This window comes from Meriones unguiculatus, chromosome 2, assembly GCF_030254825.1.
Source record: "Meriones unguiculatus strain TT.TT164.6M chromosome 2, Bangor_MerUng_6.1, whole genome shotgun sequence".
Taxonomy (NCBI): Eukaryota; Metazoa; Chordata; class Mammalia; order Rodentia; family Muridae; genus Meriones; species Meriones unguiculatus.
In genome coordinates this window covers 77,868,796-77,888,252 of record NC_083350.1, presented here as the reverse complement: position 1 = coordinate 77,888,252, position 19,457 = coordinate 77,868,796, and the positions used below count along the sequence as shown (strand labels likewise).

Here is a 19,457-nt window from a genome sequence, read left to right as displayed (position 1 = left end):
AAGTTCTGACAAACACACACACACTTTTTTTGAGACAAGGTCTTTACAATGTAACTCTTAACTCTGCTGGCCTGGAACTTGATATGTAGACCAGGCTGCCTCAAATTCAGAGGTCTACCTGCCCTGCTGCATGAGTACTGGGACGAAAGGCATGTGCCATTACTTCCTCACCCCTTAAAACAGATCCTTTGTTTTGGTTAAGTTGGTTTTATTTATATAAATATATATACATATATATACATATATATACATATATTTGTGTGTGTGTGTGTGTGTATATATATATATATGTTTGGTTTTTGTTTTTTTTTTTTAAGATTTATGTAGGGTGCTCTGCTGGCATGTATGCCTACTTGCCAGAAGAGGGCATCAGATCCTAGTACAGATGGTTGTGAGCCACCACGGGGTTGCTGGGAATTGAACTCTGGAAGAACACTGAGCCATCTTAACCACTGAGACATCTTCCTAGCCCCTAGTTGGTTACATTTTTTAAGCTGCTTCTTTGTGGTGAACTCATCCAGTTTCTGAGGGAAAAAGGAACTAAAACTGAAAATACTTGAAAAAGAACATTCTATTTAACCCTAAAATTCATCTTTGGAAATTTTGGTAGGTTTAGTTATCCATTTAAATAATTTTAAGGAGGAACAAGAGAACAAAAGAATATATGTGACATGAAATCAAAGGGAGGGCTATTTGGTGGAAAGAAGGGGGTAATGAAAAAAGTATAATGATATAAATGTATGTATACAATAAAAATAAAAAGAAAATGTTACTATGAAACTCATTCTTTTATATGTTAACTAAAAACATTAATAAATAAAAAATAAAAACTGGGCATAGTGGTTAACTCTTATAATCCTAGCATCCAGAAGGCTGACATATTTGAACTGTCACAGGTTCTAGGCCAGCATGGTCTAGAGTTGACCTTTTCTCTCAAAAACAACAAATAGACAGTTAAAAACAAAAACAAATACCCAAATCCCCAAAACTGAGCTGTGGTGTGATGGCTATTTTTAGCTGTCAACTTGACTACATCTGGAATTAACTAAAATCCAAGCAGCTGGGCACAACTGTGAGGGACAGTCTTAATTAAATCATTGATTTAATGATTTACACTGGGGTAGAAGGCCCACGGTAAATTCGGGTATTTTGAAGTGGGAAGATGCAGCTTAAATCTGAGCCACACCTTCCGATGGCAGCATGTGTACAGGGCAGGGCAGGAGGAAGTTCCTCCCGCTCACTGGCGGGTGCACTCCTTCACTGGCATGTGTGCCCTCCCTTAAGAACCTAACTATTACAACTGGGCTGCGGTATAGCCTAGGCTGGCCCTGAACTTGTGCTAACCCTTCTGCCTCAGACTTTGAGGTGCTGGAATTACAGAATGAGCCACAACTAACTTATAAGACTGAAGGACAAAGTCGGCATTTATATAAACTTATAGAGGTGAAGGCGGAATACAATATACTGAAACAAACGTTTTGGGGAAATCAGTGCTCACAGATGCCTCTATACACAGTAGCTGATAGAACTGGTCATATCAGACACGTAAGAATTAACATTTTATATTAAATTTTACAAACCTTCTCAGTATACTTATTCCTTGATTCATCTGTTTCAGGATCCTTAACACCAACCCTCTTTGGTCTCAGGAAATCTTCAACATAAATTATTTTTTAAAAAAAGGAAATTCTGCTTTAAGGATTAAGGCACATAGATGATTCTGCTGTATTGATTAAATGGCTCTTAAAGTATTTGGTTGAAAGTGGAAGGCATTCAGATTGATTTTTTATTTGTTTTTTTTGAGACAGCCTTGACTGTCCTAGACTCACTTTGTAGACCAGGCTGGCCTTGAACTCAGAGATCCACCTGCCTCTGCCTTCTGAGATTAAAGGCCTGCACCACCACCGTCCACCACATTATTTTGATGGGAGTTGTTCTCTTCAGAAATCTTTTTGTAAATCTAAAACAAAATAGAAAACAAGAATTTTAAACTAATTTTTTTAAAGATTTATTTATTATGTATACAGTGCTCTACCTGCATGTACCTCTGCAGGCCAGAAGAGGGCAACAGATCACATTATAGATGGTTGTGAGCCACCCTGTGGGTGCTGGGAATTGAACTCAAGACCTCTGGAAGAACAGCCGGTGCTCTTAACCACCGAGCCATCTCTCCAGTCCCTAAAAATATTTCTTAGTTAAAGAATTAGTAAAGGAAAATAAAGCCTTTTATTTACATATTCTGATTTGTTTAATGTTTATATTGAATTCACACACATATAAAGAGTTGTTTCACACTTGCTGAAGCCCACATTATCCACTGGTCCGGTACAGAATGACAATACAAAGGACTTGGTTGGCAAGATGGCTCAGTGGATAAGAGTGCTTGCTGCCAAGCCTGAAGATCTGAGTTCAATCCCCAAGACCTACGCGGGTGGAAGGAGACACACACACACACACACACACTCTCTCTCTCTCTCTCTCTCTCTCTCTCTCTCAATGTTTAAAAAGAAAGAACTACTTTGAATAGGAGCAATGATGAGGTATTTTAAAGTTCATCAAATAAAGACGTATCTGAAAACTGTTCACTAAGAGCAAAATACTGTCTTAGGCACTTTGGACTCCAACACAGATTACGCTAAACTGAAGTGGGAATGGTGTTGATGTTGCTGTAACATTGCTGCTGCTTTCTAGGGTATCTCAGTTGTTTTGAAAATTGCTCACTCTGTAGTAACTTGAGAATGTTTCTAAGAAGAAAATTCATGAAGAGAAAGAATTTTTCAGCTTCGTTACTGGTAAGACAAATATTTTGCAGGAAGCAAATAAAACATACATCTCCAATCTTTAAAAAATTTCAAGACTCACTTTTAACTGTTCTTTAAAGAAAATAATCTCCATAAGAGAAATACACTGCAAATAAAGCATTGCTCGCCGAGTTTGCTTTGAGTTTCCACATGATGAGGCCTCTCCTAGCCAGAAGTTGTCATTTGGCATCACCTCCTTTGGTTATTGACCCCTTATCAGTTCTTTCCTGCATTTAACATTTTATCATCTCCCTGAAACTATGACAACTGCCTCCCCTTTCCATCTCTTTTTCCTTTATTTTTTCTTTTTAAAAGATTTACTTATTTTTATTTTATGTGTGTGTGTTTTGCCTTCATGTACGTTTGTGCACCACATACACGCAGTGCCCATGGGAGCCAGAAGAGGGCGCCAGATCCGCTGGGATTGGAGTACAGATGGTTGTGAGCCACTGTGTGGATGCTGGGATTTGAACCCAGGTGCCCTGCCTTTTCCACCCATCCATTTCTCCAGCTCTCATTTCTTTTTTTAGATAGAATTTTGCTATATAGCCTAGCCTGTCATCAAACCCTCTGTTGTGTCCCAGCCTTCTGAGTGCTGGGATTCCAGGGCTCACCCCCACACCTGCTATCATTCATCTCTCTACTTCAAACAGTTACCAAGTTTAAGCTGGCAATAATGACTTACACCTGTGATTCTAGCACACAGGAGGCCGAGGCAGAAGGATTATCCCAAGTTCAAGGCCAGAGAGGGCCACATAGTGAATTTCAGGTCTGCCAGAGTTATACATGGAAACCCTGTCTCAAAAACAAAACAAAAGAAACAAACAAAAAAAACAAAAGACCAAAGCAACACCCTTATACCCCTAAATCACCATATCTCAAAGACTGTTGAGTATCTGTACCTGTTGATTTCCAGTGCTACTGCACTAATGGCCCAACTGGCCTCTTGAGTTCTATTCAATCCTTATTATTTCCCCCAACTTGCCTTTCTGTTTTTTGTGGTAGGGTCTCATGTAGCCCAGGCTAGTCTTGAGCTCCTTATGGAGTTGAGGGTGATATTAAACTTGTTGTTGTAACTTCATTTTAAAATTATGTGTATGCTTGTCTATGTATGTATGCACACGTATGTTCAAGTACCCTCAGAGGCTAGGAGAAGGCATTGGGTCCCCTAGAACTGGAGTTGCAAATGGTTGTGAGCTGCCCAGTGTGGGTGCCGGGAATGGTACTGGAAAAGCAGTACAGATTCTCAACTGCTGAGAAGGCACTCTAGCCTCTCCCACAAAGACATTTCACACTGATGAATTTGTTTAGTGTGGCGAGGAAACGGCAGGGGCAGGGAACACATGGGGGACAGAGGACAGCTTGCAAATGTGGTTCTTCCCTTCTAACGTGAGTTCTGGGGACTGAACTCAGGTTGCAGGCTTGGTGGCAAGCGCTTTTACCTGCCAAGCCATGTGGCCGGCCCTGATCCTCCTGCTTGCACCTCTGACGTACTAGGATTACAGGTGTGTATGGTGTTGTGCAGTGAACCCAGGTCTCATTTGTGCTAGGCAAGGACTCTACCAACAGAGCTCCATGACTAACCCCAGCTTTGCTTTAGTAGGAGGACAAAGCAAGGCCTCTTCTTCCATAAAAATCTTTACTGTTCCTGTTGCTGCTCAGACCTGGGCACTTTGCCTGAAGGTTCCTCAGATATGTCCTCTCATTTTCTGACACCTATTCCCCATTGCCTATACAATTTGATAACTAGAAAGTGTATCCTAGTTCCCTGCCTCTGCCATTGCTTGTTCTGTACCTTCAGGAATAAACAACTCTGGGCTCAGATGTAGCTCAGTAGTAGAATATTTGCTTGGCATGTATATACAAGGCCTGGTTCTATAGAAAGAACAAACTGTATTTCTCCCTTTTCCAATGCTGTGCTTTTATGAAAATCCTTACTTCTGTCTCTGCTTCTGAAAATCCTTACTTCTGTATAACTAAAGAGCATATTGACATTGAGAATTAGAATTGTTTTTTTGGAGACAGGGTCTCACTATTTACAGTAGGCTGGCCTTGAACTTAGATTAGAAGTCTCTCTGAGATTAGAAGTGTGTATCATTCTGCATGCTGAGATTAAACTCCACCTTCTCCAGACAGGGTTTCTCTAACCTGGCTGTCCTGGAACTTACTCTGTAAAACAGACAGGCTTCAAACTTTGAGATCTGCCTGCCTCTGCTTCCCAAGTGCTGGGATTAAAGGTGTGTGCCACCACAGCCTGGCTAAAGAAGTTGAAGAGCCATCCCTTTCACATTACAGGCCAGATTCAGAGATTTCTGATCATTTGGACTGTACTTCTTGGTATAAAATTAGTACTTTTTTGAGACAGGGTCTTGTACTAAACCTCAAGCTAGCCTAGAACTATGTCCTAGATTGTCCTTTAATTTATGGCAATCCTCCTGTCTCAGCCTTCTATGACCCACTATGTCTAGTTCCAAGTTACTACTTATAGACAAGGACCGATGATGTAGAATCCATCTTTTTTATGTCATATTATCCAACACAGAGTGTGTTTAATAACTCTGTTGGATTAAGAAGCTATCTATTTTTTTTTTAAATAATAACTTTTGGGTTTTTTTTGAGGCAGGGTGTCATTTAGCACAGGATGGCCTTGAACTCCTCATCATCCGGTCTTACCTCCTGGGATTACAGAACTGTGCATGTGCTGAAGCAATAAACTTTTATTAAAAGCAAACAAACAAAAACTAAGGAAGAGGAAGAATTTGCAAGACATTTTGCTTGTTGCCAAGCTTGACAACCCTAGTTCAATCCCCCAGGGCCATATGGTAGAAAGACAGAAGTAACTCCTGCATGTAGAAATCTGATCTCTGCAGGTGCCATATGTCTACATGCACACATGTAGATACACGCACACGCGCACACACACACACACACCTAAATAAATAAACATAAAACAACATGAAACACCCCACTTCGGTTATAATGAATCAAGACTAGAAATAAAGAGTTGCTCATTTTATAGGAGCCTTAAACTATTTAGACTAAGAAGATCCTACTAGACAAAAACACAGTGTTACCGCTCTTCTTGAGAAGTTCCCCTTTCCGGGATTTATCCAGGTTTTCAAGAAACTGTTCAAATACTTTTACATACGGTGCTAGACTGGTCTTCTTATAATCTAAATTATAAAATATGTACATTAGAATAAGCACGTTGGCAGAAAGAACATGAACATTTTAAAACAACCAAACAGAGTTGGTTCTTCAAAAAAGTAAGATTGACAATCCCTTAGCCAACTCAACAAAAAGAGGGAGGAGATACAAATGAACTAGTCAGAGAACAATAGGTGTCATCCAACAGATTCCAGTGAAATGAAGAGTATTAGTAGAGATTACTATGAAAACTTACACTGTAAAAAACTGGATAGCTTGAAGAAATAGAAGGATTTCAAAATTCATATTATCACTAAAACTAAGTCCAGAAGACATAAATAACTTTAAACAGAGCCACCGTGAGATGGAAGCTGGACAAAGCCACTGCTGTGTCACCTGCCCTCCCCCAGGCTTTTGAGGCAGACAGGGTTTTTCTATGTAGTCCTGACTGTCTTAGAACTCACTCCGTAGACCAGGCTGGCCTAGAACTCACAGAGATTCTCCTGCCTCTGCCTCCCAAGTGCTAGGATTAAAGGGGTGGACCTCAATGCCTGACATATTCAACTTTCAAGGAAGATCTCAAATTTTTAAAAAACTTGTTCCACAAACAGAAAAGGAAGGAACACAACCAGATCCATTTTATGAAGCCAATATTATCCTGGTAGCAAAACCAGGAGAGATGCAACAACAAAAAGAAACTACAGAACCATTTCTTTGACGAGCACAGAGGTAAAAATTCTCAACAAAATACTTGAAAACTGAATTCAGGAAGACATTAAGATTATACACTATGGAGAAGTGGGCTTCGTGCCAGAGGCCAGGTTGGTTCTATATATATATATCAATAAATGTAATATATCATATAAGTAAACAGGACAAAAACCACAGAAGCATTTCTATCGATGCTGAAAAGGCATTTGACAAATTCAACATGCCTTCAGGAGAACAGTTCTGGAGATTTTAGGAATAGTTGGGACATACCTCAAAATAAGGTTATATACAACAAACCTTTAGCCAACATCATACTAAACTGAGACAGACCAAGAACACTTCCTCTAAGATCAAGAACAAGAATGCCCACCTTCCCCTTGTATTTCCTTCTATCCTTTTAGTCTTTATTTTTATTTCATGTGTATGAGTGTTTGCCAGCATGTATGTCTGTGTGCTACATGCATGCAACCAGAAAAGGGCACTGGAGCCCCTGGAATGTGAGTTATAATGTGGGACTGGAAACTGAACCTGGGTCCTTTGCAAGAGCAGCACGATCTCTTAACTGCTGAGTCATCTCTCCAGCCCCTCCCCAATCCTTTATGTGATACAGTGCTCCAAGTCTTAGCTCTAGCACTTATAAAATACAGACCTAAGAGGGATAAAAATAGGAAAGGGGGAAGTCAAGTCATACTATCTGTATTTACAGATGACATGATTCTTTAAAGACTCTAAGAATATACTAGAAAACTTGCCAATAATGTATTCTCAGGAAAAGATCACATTTAACTTTTTAAAAATTCTTTTATTTACTTTTAGCGCATTGGTGTTTTGCCTGAATGCATGTCTGTGTGAGGTTGTCAAGTCCCCTAGAATTGGAATCACAGAAAGCTGTGAGCTGCATGTGGGTGCTGGGAATTAAAACCAGGTTCCTTGAAAGAACAGCCAATAAGGGGGAGGGAGGGGACCAAGAGGGGAGAAGGGATGGGCTTATGGGGGGATACAAAGTGAATAAAGTGTAATTAATAAAATAAAATTTAATTTAAAAAAAAGGAAAGAACAGCCAGTGCTCCTAACCACTAAGCCTTCTCTCCAGCCCCAAATATCCCATTCACGACAACTCCAAAACCAGAAAACACAGTGTTTAGGAAGATATCTAACTAGAGATGAGAAAGCATCATCAAACAAGAGGGCAGAGCTATAACAGCATTGATGCATTTACTGTGGAGCTAGTTTCAGGATAAAGGATGACCCAGGGTGGCCTGATGCTGAAGAGAATTAACTACACATGTACAGACAGGTAAAAGCTGTGTTAAAGTGTGGCTTTAGCACATCCACTTACCTCTGACTCTACGTTTGCCATCAGATTCTGCTTCATTCTCCTCATTTTCCTTTTCATTAGTGGAAGTGACATCCAATTCTCGGCAGATGGCACTACACGTAATAGAATGTAGCTTAGTGGGAGAGCGGTTGTCTTAGGATCTAAAAAGCCCACATGCCTGAGGAGTAGCTTAATGGGAGAGCAGTTATCTTAGCATGTAAAAGGCCCATGTGCCTAAGATGTAGCTTAGCAGGAGAGCAGTTGTCTTAGCATGTAAAAGACCCTGGGTACCACTTCTGGCACCGAACAGCAAACAAACAACCTGACAGATAAATCTGAGGCAGAACAATCTCAGTTTTTCATATGATAGAAAGGACTGGGAAATGCAGTAAAGTTGCAGTCAGGGCCTTCCACACACCTGGCAAATGCTCTGGCACTCCTCAAGCCCTTCATGAAGTCCAGGGCGGCCTCAAACTTTATATACGAGGATGACCTTGAACTCCTGATTGTTTTAACTCCATTCCCTGAGGCCAAAGATTACAGGTGTATTCTACAACTCCTGCTCCTATGTACCCCACCAACTAAGCTCCAACCCCATTCCCAGACCTAGAGCCTGTGATCCCCCTTCCTCTGCCTCTAGATCATGGTATATGCCACTACGTCTCTACTCAGGGATTGAGTATAGTCTACTGAAATTTCAGAACAGTCACAAATAAAGAACAGTGATCTGGAACATACCTTATCGTTGGAACGGCAAATGGATCAAACTGATCTACTTTTTGAAAATCAATAGGCACAGAAATGCGACCTGTAAGAACCAGAAGTTATAAATGCTTGATTGTATGTTGCTGTGTCTCTGAATTATTTTTGGTTAAAATTTTACAAAGTGCCGGGGACCTGCATGAGTGAGGTCCTAGGTTCAATCCTTAGCATCACATATGCACACACATACACTCCACATATTGCCCCTGGACACACCCTACATCACACACACCCACACATACTACACATACACTGCACCCCTCTCCTCCACACACCCCACACACACACAACACAATTTTTTTTTCTGAAGTCTTTGCTATTATAACAGCTTTTAAATGTAGTTTTTGGAGACCAGGTCTCTTTATACAGCCCTAGCTGTCCTTGAAGTCACAGCTATGCAGAGAAAACTGGCTTTGAACTTGCAACAATCTTCCTGTCTGCCTGAGTACTAGATGGATTTTATATGCATAAGACACTAAGGTCTCACTATGTAACCCAGGTTGGTCTTGAACTTATGAACCTCCAAGTGCTGAGACAGCAGTTATGCACCACTACACTTGACTACAACAAACATCTTAAGTTGATTTTTATTATTTTTAATTATGTGTGTGTTCTGTGTGAGAGCAGGTGCCTGCAGAGGCATCAGGTCCCCTTGGAGCTGGGGTTATAGAAAGTTGTGAGCCACGTGAGTGGGTGTTACGATTCAAACTCAGGTCCTCTGGAAGAGCAGTGCATGTCCTTAACCACTGAGCCATTTCCCCAGCTCCTATATATCTTGTTTTTTAGAAAATTAAAAAAAAAAAAACCACATTTATTTATGTGTGTATGTGAGTCAGAGGACAACTTGTAGGAATTGGTTCTCTCCATCAACCATGTGGGTCTAAAGATCGAATTTAGGTTATCAAGCTTGATGGCAAGTGCATTTTACCTTCTGAGCCAATCCCACACCAGATATCTTTACAAGGCATTCTGGAAATATACACTCAGGTAGCCATGATATTCTGGTCAGTTGATGGGCGGCACAGATCATAGTGCTATCATAAGGTATTGTCCAACAACAAGCACCTTAGTTTGTACAAAAATATACTGTGATATTTGTTCAATAATAAAGTAAATGGTATTTCTCTAAAGGTATCTATGTTCCCAAGTGATTCATGACCTTTTGACAATATTATCTTATAAATCTACCCGGGACAATACATAAAATCCTTAGCTAGGGGCCTGGAGAGATGGCTCATAGGTTAAGAGCACTGTCTGCTCTTCCAAAGGTTCTGAGTTCAATTCCCAGCAACCACATGATGGCTTACAACCATCTATAATGAGATCTGGTGCCCTCTTCTGACATGTAGACATATATGCACTACAGAATACTGTATAAATAATAAATAAATAAGTATTAAAATCCTTATCTAGGAGCTGAGCACTGATTTCCTTTGAAATGGGGTCCCACTATGGCCCGGAACTTGTGATATAGCTATGAATGAATGATCCTCCATTGTCTACCTCCTAGATTTCTCATTCTCTTGCTGAATGATGGGATTACAGATATATAAAAACTTTGTACTAGGCTTCAGTTTGTTTTTCCCTAATAGTTTTTTTTTTTGAGACAGGACTCTCATATAACCTAGACTGTCTCAAACTCCATGTTGCTGATGATGGCTTTTAACGCCTAACCCTCCCTCATCCACCTCCTAACTAGTGGGAATAAAGGCCTGTACCATCACACAGTTTATGAGAAAGTATGTAGATACTAGCCAACAAGTCGATTCTTCAACCTTTAACTTCACAGACATATGTGTTCACAACTAATGACATCCTTGCCAACACAGAAAATAACGGGCCAGGCTTGGTGGCACATGCCTTTAATCCTAGCACTTGGAGGCTAGGGCAGTCTGATCTCTGTGAGTGATGCTTGGTTTACACAGTGAGTCCCATGCTAGCCAGGGATACATAGCAAGACCCTTTCTCAAAACAAATCAAAACAAATGTTTTTCCTTTAATTTTCTTTACATTGTACCTGTTTTAGGATGAACACTAAAAGGGCTCTTCAGTAAATGATTGATTCCTTTGCTAACATTGATATCCAGGCGTGGAAAACAGTACTGGAGCATAATCTCCCACTCGAGCCAGGGACCACATTTATCATTCTTCAAATTCTAAAAGTAGATGTGAGGCCACAATGAGAATCAGAAGGAATTCCAAAGACGGTTAAAAAGAGAGACCCTTTTCAACCATCTTTAAAGGACCAAGCAAAAACAGTCGTAACTTAATGAGGAATTGTATTTTTATTTTAGTATTGGTAAAAAGAGATTCCAATGGTGTGTACCTGAGATGTGTTGACCACTTTCTTCAAGTGCTCCCAGCGCTGAGAAGAACTATGAAACTTCTGAAAGCCTCTTTGAAGCTCCTCATGAATTGGTGATGTATCATTAAGGAACATACTCATTTGGGATAACTCAACAAATAAGTCTGTACTATTTATTACAAGGATGTTGAAGCCTCACACTTTCAGAAGCTATTAATGGTTCCTAAACATAGACACTAGGCACTTACAGCATTAAAAATTCGTTTGTAAAACAGCAGTAATGATGTGACAGAAAGACTACTAAAACAGTCATAAGCTATTAGAGCATTACGAAGTCTTCCCAGGTCTTATACACATCCAGACAAAATGAGTCCTCATCCTTCAACCACTGATTCTAGGAAAAACTTATAAAATGAGAAAACTATTGTACAAAATAGTCCCATTTCTTACTGTTGCCCAGTGACACAAAAGTGTAGAAGTGCAAGAGATAACTGTGTAAAACAAAAAACTAAACATCTCTGAACATATGAGACCATGCAAACAGCACATGCCTGTCATGTCACAGACTAACACATGACTCACAAAGTAACCACAAGAAGGATATTCTCAGGAACAAGGGCTAAAATCTTATCCCAGTTTTCTTTATTTTCAAGAATATCTTGGCCAATTAAAGCATATTCTTCAAAGTATTTTTTAATTATGTTTATAGATCTTCTATAGGAATAAAAGTAACAAAGTTCCAAAGCATTAACAACAGTCACTCTTACTGGGTGAAGGCACTGCTAATTCTCCCTGGATTTCTAGAACCAGGTAAGTGGAATGAGACCCTCGTGTTACGTAATTGTGTTAAAACTAGACTCATAAAAGGGAAAGAGCCTGGCATGCATCTGTCACAGGATAGGGAGTTATTGGGGATATGTTTGCTTCTTTAAATTTTTTTTTTTATTTTAATTTTTTTTTTTTAATTTTAACGTCTCAATGTGTAACTCTGGATGGCCTGGAACTCACTCTGGAGACCAGGCTGGCCCCTGTAAAGATCTGCCTGCATCTGCCTCCCCAGTGCTGGATTAAATAAAGGCTTGTGCCACTATGCCTGGCCAAAATGATTACTTGTTAAATCCTATTATCTATAAGGTTACTAAAATCATAGAACATGCAACAGTAGTACTAATAACCAAAATGAGGACAGCTTATCAGTATTAGCACATAGGATCTAGTTTTCTTGTTTTAAAATCACAACAGCTGCTTGACACAGTAGCACATACCTTTAATCCCATAGGCCACAAGTCAGGGGCAAGAGGATCTCTACAGAGGTAAACCTGGTCTACATAGTGAGTTCCAGGACAGCCAGAGCAACAGAGACCCTGTCTTAAAAACAAAATAGAATATGGCAACAGCTGGGCAGTGATGGCACATGTGAATTCGAGGCCAACAGAGTGAGTTCCGAGAAAGCCAAGGCTACACAGAGAGACCCTGTATCAACACCCCCATCCCAAAATGGGGAAATTGCATTTGCCTTTGCCACAACTCTGGAGTCAAGTGCAGCAGACATAGTCCTCCCTATCTGTGACTCACATAAGTGGCGCCTCCATCATTTAACCAAGGTCCCTGGGCAGAACAGGGCAGAACCAGCACAGGTGTGAGAACTAAGCAGACTAGGACCTGCAGTCTACTTGTTGACAACTACTTGTGTGACATTAAGTAAATCATGTAATTCTCTAAAACCAACTTTTTTTTAACTACCTTTGTTTCATGTACTCTGTGTTTTGTCTGCATGTATGTCTATGTGAGAGTTACAGACAGTTGTGAGCTGCCATGTGGGTGCTGGGATTTGAACCCTCTAGAGGAGCATTCAGTACCTTAACCACTGAGCCATCTCTCCAGGCCCAAACCCACTTTTCTTATCTTTAAAAAGTCCTGAAGGTCACAGAAAACTGTTACAAAAACAGGACTCAGAGGTGAAAACTGGCAGCAAGAGACTCCTATTCACACACACACACACACACACACAGGAAACTAGAGAACCTCAGGGGGGTTCTTTCCCGACAGACCTGACAAAGGGGTGAAGTTTTTCACTTAGATGAACTTTCTTTTTAACATCTTGACCACCCTGAAAAACAAACCACCAAAAAAGAACTTTAAGTAAATTATAAAGCATAAATTAAGTTATTTAAAAAAGCATCTTTAATAGATTCTATTATTCTATTTAAAGCTATATAAAACCAGAGATAGTGGCTAAATTCTGAAGTATAGAAACTTGGATGCTATTTTATTACTTAAAAAGAGTTATTTTATTTTTGTGAATGTGTCTAGGTACATGTATGTGCACTCCAAGAGTATAGCTGTCAGGCAGAGTCAGATCCCCGGGAACTGGGTCCTCTGCAAGAGCAGTAAGCACTTTTAACCACTGAGCCACCTCTGCAACCCAGCATCTCAATTCCTCCAACTCCCTTTGACAAGATAATCTAGAAGAGCAAATTATTTTTCCTTTTGCTACAAAGAAGGATACTTAGCAACAAGATATTTACTATCTTTTTTTGTTGTTGCTGCTGCTTTTGAAGACTGGGTCTCAGTCTTTAGCCACAGGCTGATCTGAAATTCACAGCCGTCTTCCTGCCTCAAGAATTCTAGCACTCAAGTGCTAGAATTATGAGCTTGAGATGCCGTTTTCATTATTTATACAATGAATTTTAGTTATGTTAGCCAACCCTCATTCCTCTCTGTCACCCCCACACACACTGGAACCCTTCTTCCCAACCGGTCTTCCTCCCACTTTTAGGTCTTGTGCATATGATTGGATGAGTTTCACTGATGAAAATGACACACCCTATGCCCAGTAGCTTCAAAGGAAGGAGAGGGGCCTCAGGGGATCCCTTCTTCCATCCATGAGAAATGAACTGTTGATGGACCCTTATCACATGAAGGCCTTCACAGCTGTAGTGAGCTCACGAGTGCAACAGCTTGGGCATATCCAGAGGACATCTTATTGAGATACATCTTCCCAGCCTCTGGCTCAGTTTTTCCATTTTCTCTCCTGCAATGTTATCTTAGCTGTTCATGTGTGTGTGTTTGTAAAGTATCTTTTAAAAAGTAGTTACCATAAACTGGCCATGGTGGCGCATGTCTGTAATCCCAGCACTTGGAGAGGCAGAGGCAGGTGGATCTCTGTGAGTTTGAGACCAGCCTGGTCTACAGAGTGAGTCCAGGACAGCCAAGGCTACACAGAGAAACCCTGTCTCAAAACACCCAAAAATAAAACAAAAAAGTAGCAACGATAACTTTACATTAAGTGATCATTGTGCTTTAAGATATAAATGCTATAAAAGATAATTTTCTGTGATTCTGAAAGTTCTAAGCTGGGTAATACCTACTAGAGAAAGACATGGCAACTGTTAATTAAGAAACCTTACCTTTACAAGACTCAAGTACTCTACTATCCCAGAGCGTACAGCAGAGGACAACTTTCGGACGGAGTCATCACAGACCCAGCAATGCACGCCTCTCCTTCCTGAATACACCCAGAGGCAGTGCTTAAACCCAAAGTCCTCTGAAGAGGGACAGAAATAGGACATTTTCAGACAATTCTATAACGCAGTCTTTGCTCACTCATTTCTCATGTTTTCCACAAGTGCTCTCACTGTTCATTCCCTGTGGGGGGGGGCGGGATATTTTAAGATGGTTTTGGTTTTTTGAGACAGGGTTTTTCTGTGTAGCCTTGGCTGTCCTGGACTCGCTCTGTAGACCAGTGTGGCCTCGAACTCGCAGAGATCCACCTGCCTCTGCCTCCCAAATGCTGGGATTACAGGTGTGTGCCATCGGGTCTAGCTCATGATGTTGTTGTTGTTGTTTTATCAATAGTACCATATTTTATTTATCAATTCTTTTTTTTAATTACACTTTATTCACTTTGTATCCCCCCATAAGCACCTCCCTCCTCCCCTCCCGGTCCCACCTTCCCTCCCCCATCTTACCAAAAGCAATCTACAGATTCAGTGCAATTCCCATCAAATCACCAACACAATTCATGTTGTATTTTTAATTTGTGTTTATGACACAGGCTGTGCATGTGAGTTCAGAGCTTGAAGGCAGCCGTCTTCCTTTACTGCTGTCCACCTTATTTTCTGAGGTCTCACTGGTTCACAGACAGGCTGGCTCGGCAGCCTCTGGAATCCTCCTGGCTCGCCCTCCCTGTTTGAGGTGTGGTCACCATGCTTGGCCTTTACACAGGTGCTAGATATACAAACTCAGGCATTCATGCTTGCAGCAGCTTTCTCATGTCCACCATACTGACTGGCCTGCAGCCTGCTGTGTCCTGAGCTCCTGCCTCTCTTCATTTCTTCCTTGACTTATTTTCATTAATATTGACGTATGTACGAGTGTATGTCTGTGTTCCTGACAATGACTGCAGAGGCCAGAAGGACCATACTGGATCCCTTAGTAGCCCTTAGTAGAATTAGAGGCAGCTGTGAGCCATGAGCCAATCTACACAGCTGCTGGGACCCAATTCAAAAGTCCTGAGATTTGAGAGGATCCGAGTAGAAGAAACAGAAGTTCAAGGTCACCCTTGGCAATACAGCAAACTTAAAACCAGCGTGGGTTAAAAGACTGTTCTTTTTATTTTTTCATTTCTCTTATGGAGAATAGCACCTAGCACGCAGCAGACTGGACTCGGGGAACACATTCTGGCTTGCTCAACAGCCGTATTAATGCTTTCAATGCAAATTTTCCTCTTTCCTTTTTCCTCTTATGACTCAGGGGGAAATCCTAGAAATGAAACATGTAGATGGAGACAAAGGACCCTCTGACACATACCCTTCAGTGCTCGGTCTATGATGCGCACGGCCATCGTCATGAGTGTCCAGCACTTGGAACAGATGTCTGCAGAACTGAACACAGCCATAGTTACTCGGCATCAGTGACGCGACCCACCCCAGCCTGAAGGGACTTACCTGCAGCATCTCCTCACGTCGTCATAGTCTGTCATGTCAATGTCAAAGACTAGCTCTTTTTCCTGAGCCTGGAAGGCTCCCAGCTTCACCGTGTTGTGTTGACTGGGCTGCCGATACAAAACACCTATTAGTTTCTGTAAGAGCTGCCCATGTCCATTCACACAGAAAGAGTCAGTCAAGTTGGATAATGCCACAGCTATGACCTCTGAGTACTTTGGATCTCACACAATCTGAATTAATGTTTTATTTTTTGTCTACTTACAAGAAGGTGTCATGAATTCACCATAAGTATATGTTGCTTGATAGAAATAAGAAAGCTAGTTAAGGTTTCTAATAAGGAAATGTCTATACAAATAATTCCCTACTACAGGGTGTTTACAAATCTTTCCTTGCTACTATACATACAAATAACAAATATATACTTATTTTAGATCCCTTCAACAGATTAAAAATTATCTCCTCAAATGAGTCTTTGTTGTTTTGAGACAGGGTCTCATGTAGCCCAAGCTGTCCCTGATTGCCAACAAGCCTCATTGATCCTCCTGCCTGTCTCCCACACAATAGGTAACAGTGTAAATATGACCAGCTTTTAAGTAAACTCAGGTCCAAAGTAAGTTCTCCTCCTGCTGAGCTATCTCTCAGGCAGAAACTTTTCTCCTTAAGTCTTTTGCCTGACAGAAGAATCTGACCAGGTGTGTTGGGCATTGCTCTACCCTCTAGGGAGAGACCAGTGACTAAACAAAGGTCTCTATGCTAGGGGAGATTTTATTCTGACCAAAATCTACAAAGTCCCTAAAAATAAAAACATCACATCCACAGCTGGGTGCTTTGGTACACACCTATTCCAGCAACTCAGGAGGCAGAGGCAGGAAGATTATAAGGTGGGGGGGGCTAAGACTGTAAAAGAGTCTAATAAACCATCATTGATATCCTCAGAATTAACACAGAAAGAAAAAGGACAGGATATTTAGAAAGAACATAGCTCCCTCCACAAGGAAGACTATGGGTTTTGTGAATGTGCCTCAATATCTATCAGAACAGACAATAGAAGGTACATACCAAGATGTACAGTTGTACAATTTTACAACTAGGGACAGAAGGAACTAACAGGAAATCCTAAGAGCTCCCAGGTGTTAGGCTTTAGGAAGTGATTCAAACAGCACTAGATTCCCATGTCCCAATGCAACACTGATCAAATGTAGGGTCTCAGGCAACACACGTTCTATGACTACAATCCATGTCTCTTCTGGGAAATTCAACAAAAATGTCTATACTTATTGTTGTGTGCATGTGTGCAGGTGCATGTGTGAATGCCATAGGTTGAGGCTCGTGTTTTCTTCAGCTTCTCTCCATCTTATTGAGGAAGGGTCTCTCCCTGAACCCGGAGTTCCCACTCAGCTAGTCTGGCTGGCCAGCCATCTCCAGGGATCTTTTGTCCCTATCTGGAGCACTTTTTACAGGGGTGCTGGGGATTCCCAACTCAGGTCCTCAAGCACTTTACCAACTGAGTTATCTCCTCAGCCTCAGGCTTATTGTTTTTGAATATAAATTTATTTTATTTTTGGCTTTTAGTCAACCAAATTAAAGTTATCCTGCCCACCCCTACAGGGCTTCCCTTGCAGCTTTGGCTGTCCAGGAACTCACTCTATAGACAAGGCTGGCCTCAGAAACCAGCCTATCTCTGGGATTAAAGATGCCACCACCCCAGAAATAATTTCTTTTTTCATTTAAAGATATGGTCTCATGTATTTCAGACTGGCCTCTACCTCCTTTATGCTCAGATTACAGATATTGCTCTCAGGAATGGGATAAGGGTTCATGCGTGCCAGGCAAGCACTCTTATCACCCAGCCCAAAGCTCAACTTTCTTTTTTTTAACTAATAAGAAGACAAGTTATTAACTGCCAAGTGATTTTTAGCCAGTAGAGAGTTAAAACAAGGGTATAATTTACTTGTCGAAGCCAGGCGGTAGTGGCGCATGCCTTTAATCCCAGCACTCAGGGAGACAGAAGCAGGCGGATGATTTCTTTGAGTTTAGGGCCAGTCTGGTCTACATACAAAGTGAGTCCAGGACAGCCAGGTCTACACAGAGAAACCTTGTCTTGACCAAAAAAAAAAAAAAAAAAAAAAAAAGTTTACTTGTGAAAAAAAGTGTTATCATTTCATCAACTATAATAAACTCTAAAACATCACCTTCAAAATGGGTGGTACTAACCCACTCTGGATCATGAAACAGAATACACAGAAAAGATCCCTTACTCTGTGAGAATACACAGCGCCTATATCGATCTTATACGGATTCATTTTCTGCATCTCCTTCTCCAGATCACTCTGGCTGTTGAAGGACTGGTAACGAATGTAAATATCATCTTTTAATGTGAAGGAAAATTCACGGTGCTGAAAGTAATTCTTTGTCACTGAAAAATAATTTAAATTTCAATTTAGGGCATTATAGAACCTTAACTAATGGGAAGACATTCATATTTTAAAACGACAAGGTCTTACCATGTAGCCTAGGCTGCCCTAGAATTTACTACGTAACCCAGGCTGGCCTTGAACTCGAAAATTCACCCATCTCAGCCTCCCAAATGTAAGATTTTTACATGTGAGTCACTAGGCTCTCTAGAATATTTTTAATGAGTGCCTTTGTGCCCAGCACTATTCCAGATGGCCAGTAATTTGAAGAAGCGTACTATTTCACTTTTGGTAGGGATCAAAGCCTGTCACTGGTGAGGAAGGTGTCCTTCTTCCATGCACGGAGGTGTGACCTGCAACCAGGTCCTAGGAAGAAGAAAGGCATCCTCCTCACCGACGACTCGGGACGGCTGTCAGGTCCGTCTGTCTTTGTACCTGACAGACGGTGGGGCGAGATGGAGATAAGGCAGGGAGGCACCCCGCGCCTGACGCTCAGAGGGCCTTGATACAGTCATTTAAGGACATCCCGCCCAGAGAATCCTCGCACACCGCTCCCAGCCCCACTCCCCGTCCCGTCCCCCGCCTCCATCACCTCCGCCATAGTTGAGCCAGCGATAGTACTGGGCATACGGAAAGAGCCTTCGGTAATAAAGCTTGAGGAGCTCCGGCAGCTCCGCGGGATCAAATGACTCCATGAAGTGAGGAACTAGACTCACACAAGACTGACACCCGAATTGGCGGGAACAGCACCGGATGCACCGGGAGCACGCATTGAAGCGCGCCACCGCAGGGACCGCTGGGAATTGTAGTTCTTGTGAGTCCTGCAGGTGAGGCGGTCTCCGACTGCTCCTTCTGAAGTTATGTAGTCCACCTTTGGGGCTCCGGAAAAACTATCCATCTAGCAACAGGGTTTTCCCCGAAAAGGGGAGACCATCAACATAGTGACTTAGATTAGTAAGAAAAGGGTTTTTTAAATCCTGTGCAAAACATTGGTATTTTAGAAATAATATAATATCTCGTAAAGAGATTTTGTCATAGAATTACTAGATT

The 19,457-nt window shown here is 41.3% G+C and overlaps 1 protein-coding gene across 1 annotated transcript; it reads right to left on the bottom strand.

The window, feature by feature from the left end:
• Positions 1–291: 291 nt before the first annotated feature.
• Positions 292–19,155, bottom strand: Prim1 (DNA primase subunit 1). Its single transcript, XM_021637704.2, has 13 exons — positions 19,000–19,155; positions 18,252–18,409; positions 15,994–16,100; positions 15,857–15,930; positions 14,455–14,591; positions 13,096–13,154; positions 11,649–11,758; positions 11,066–11,157; positions 10,757–10,895; positions 8,716–8,785; positions 7,999–8,090; positions 5,876–5,974; positions 292–1,960 (listed from the first exon to the last, which is right to left on the bottom strand). The coding sequence occupies exons 1-13, from the start codon at positions 19,100–19,102 to the stop codon at positions 1,941–1,943; spliced, it is 1,260 nt and encodes a 419-aa protein (XP_021493379.1). The 5' UTR covers positions 19,103–19,155; the 3' UTR covers positions 292–1,940.
• Positions 19,156–19,457: the final 302 nt, after the last annotated feature.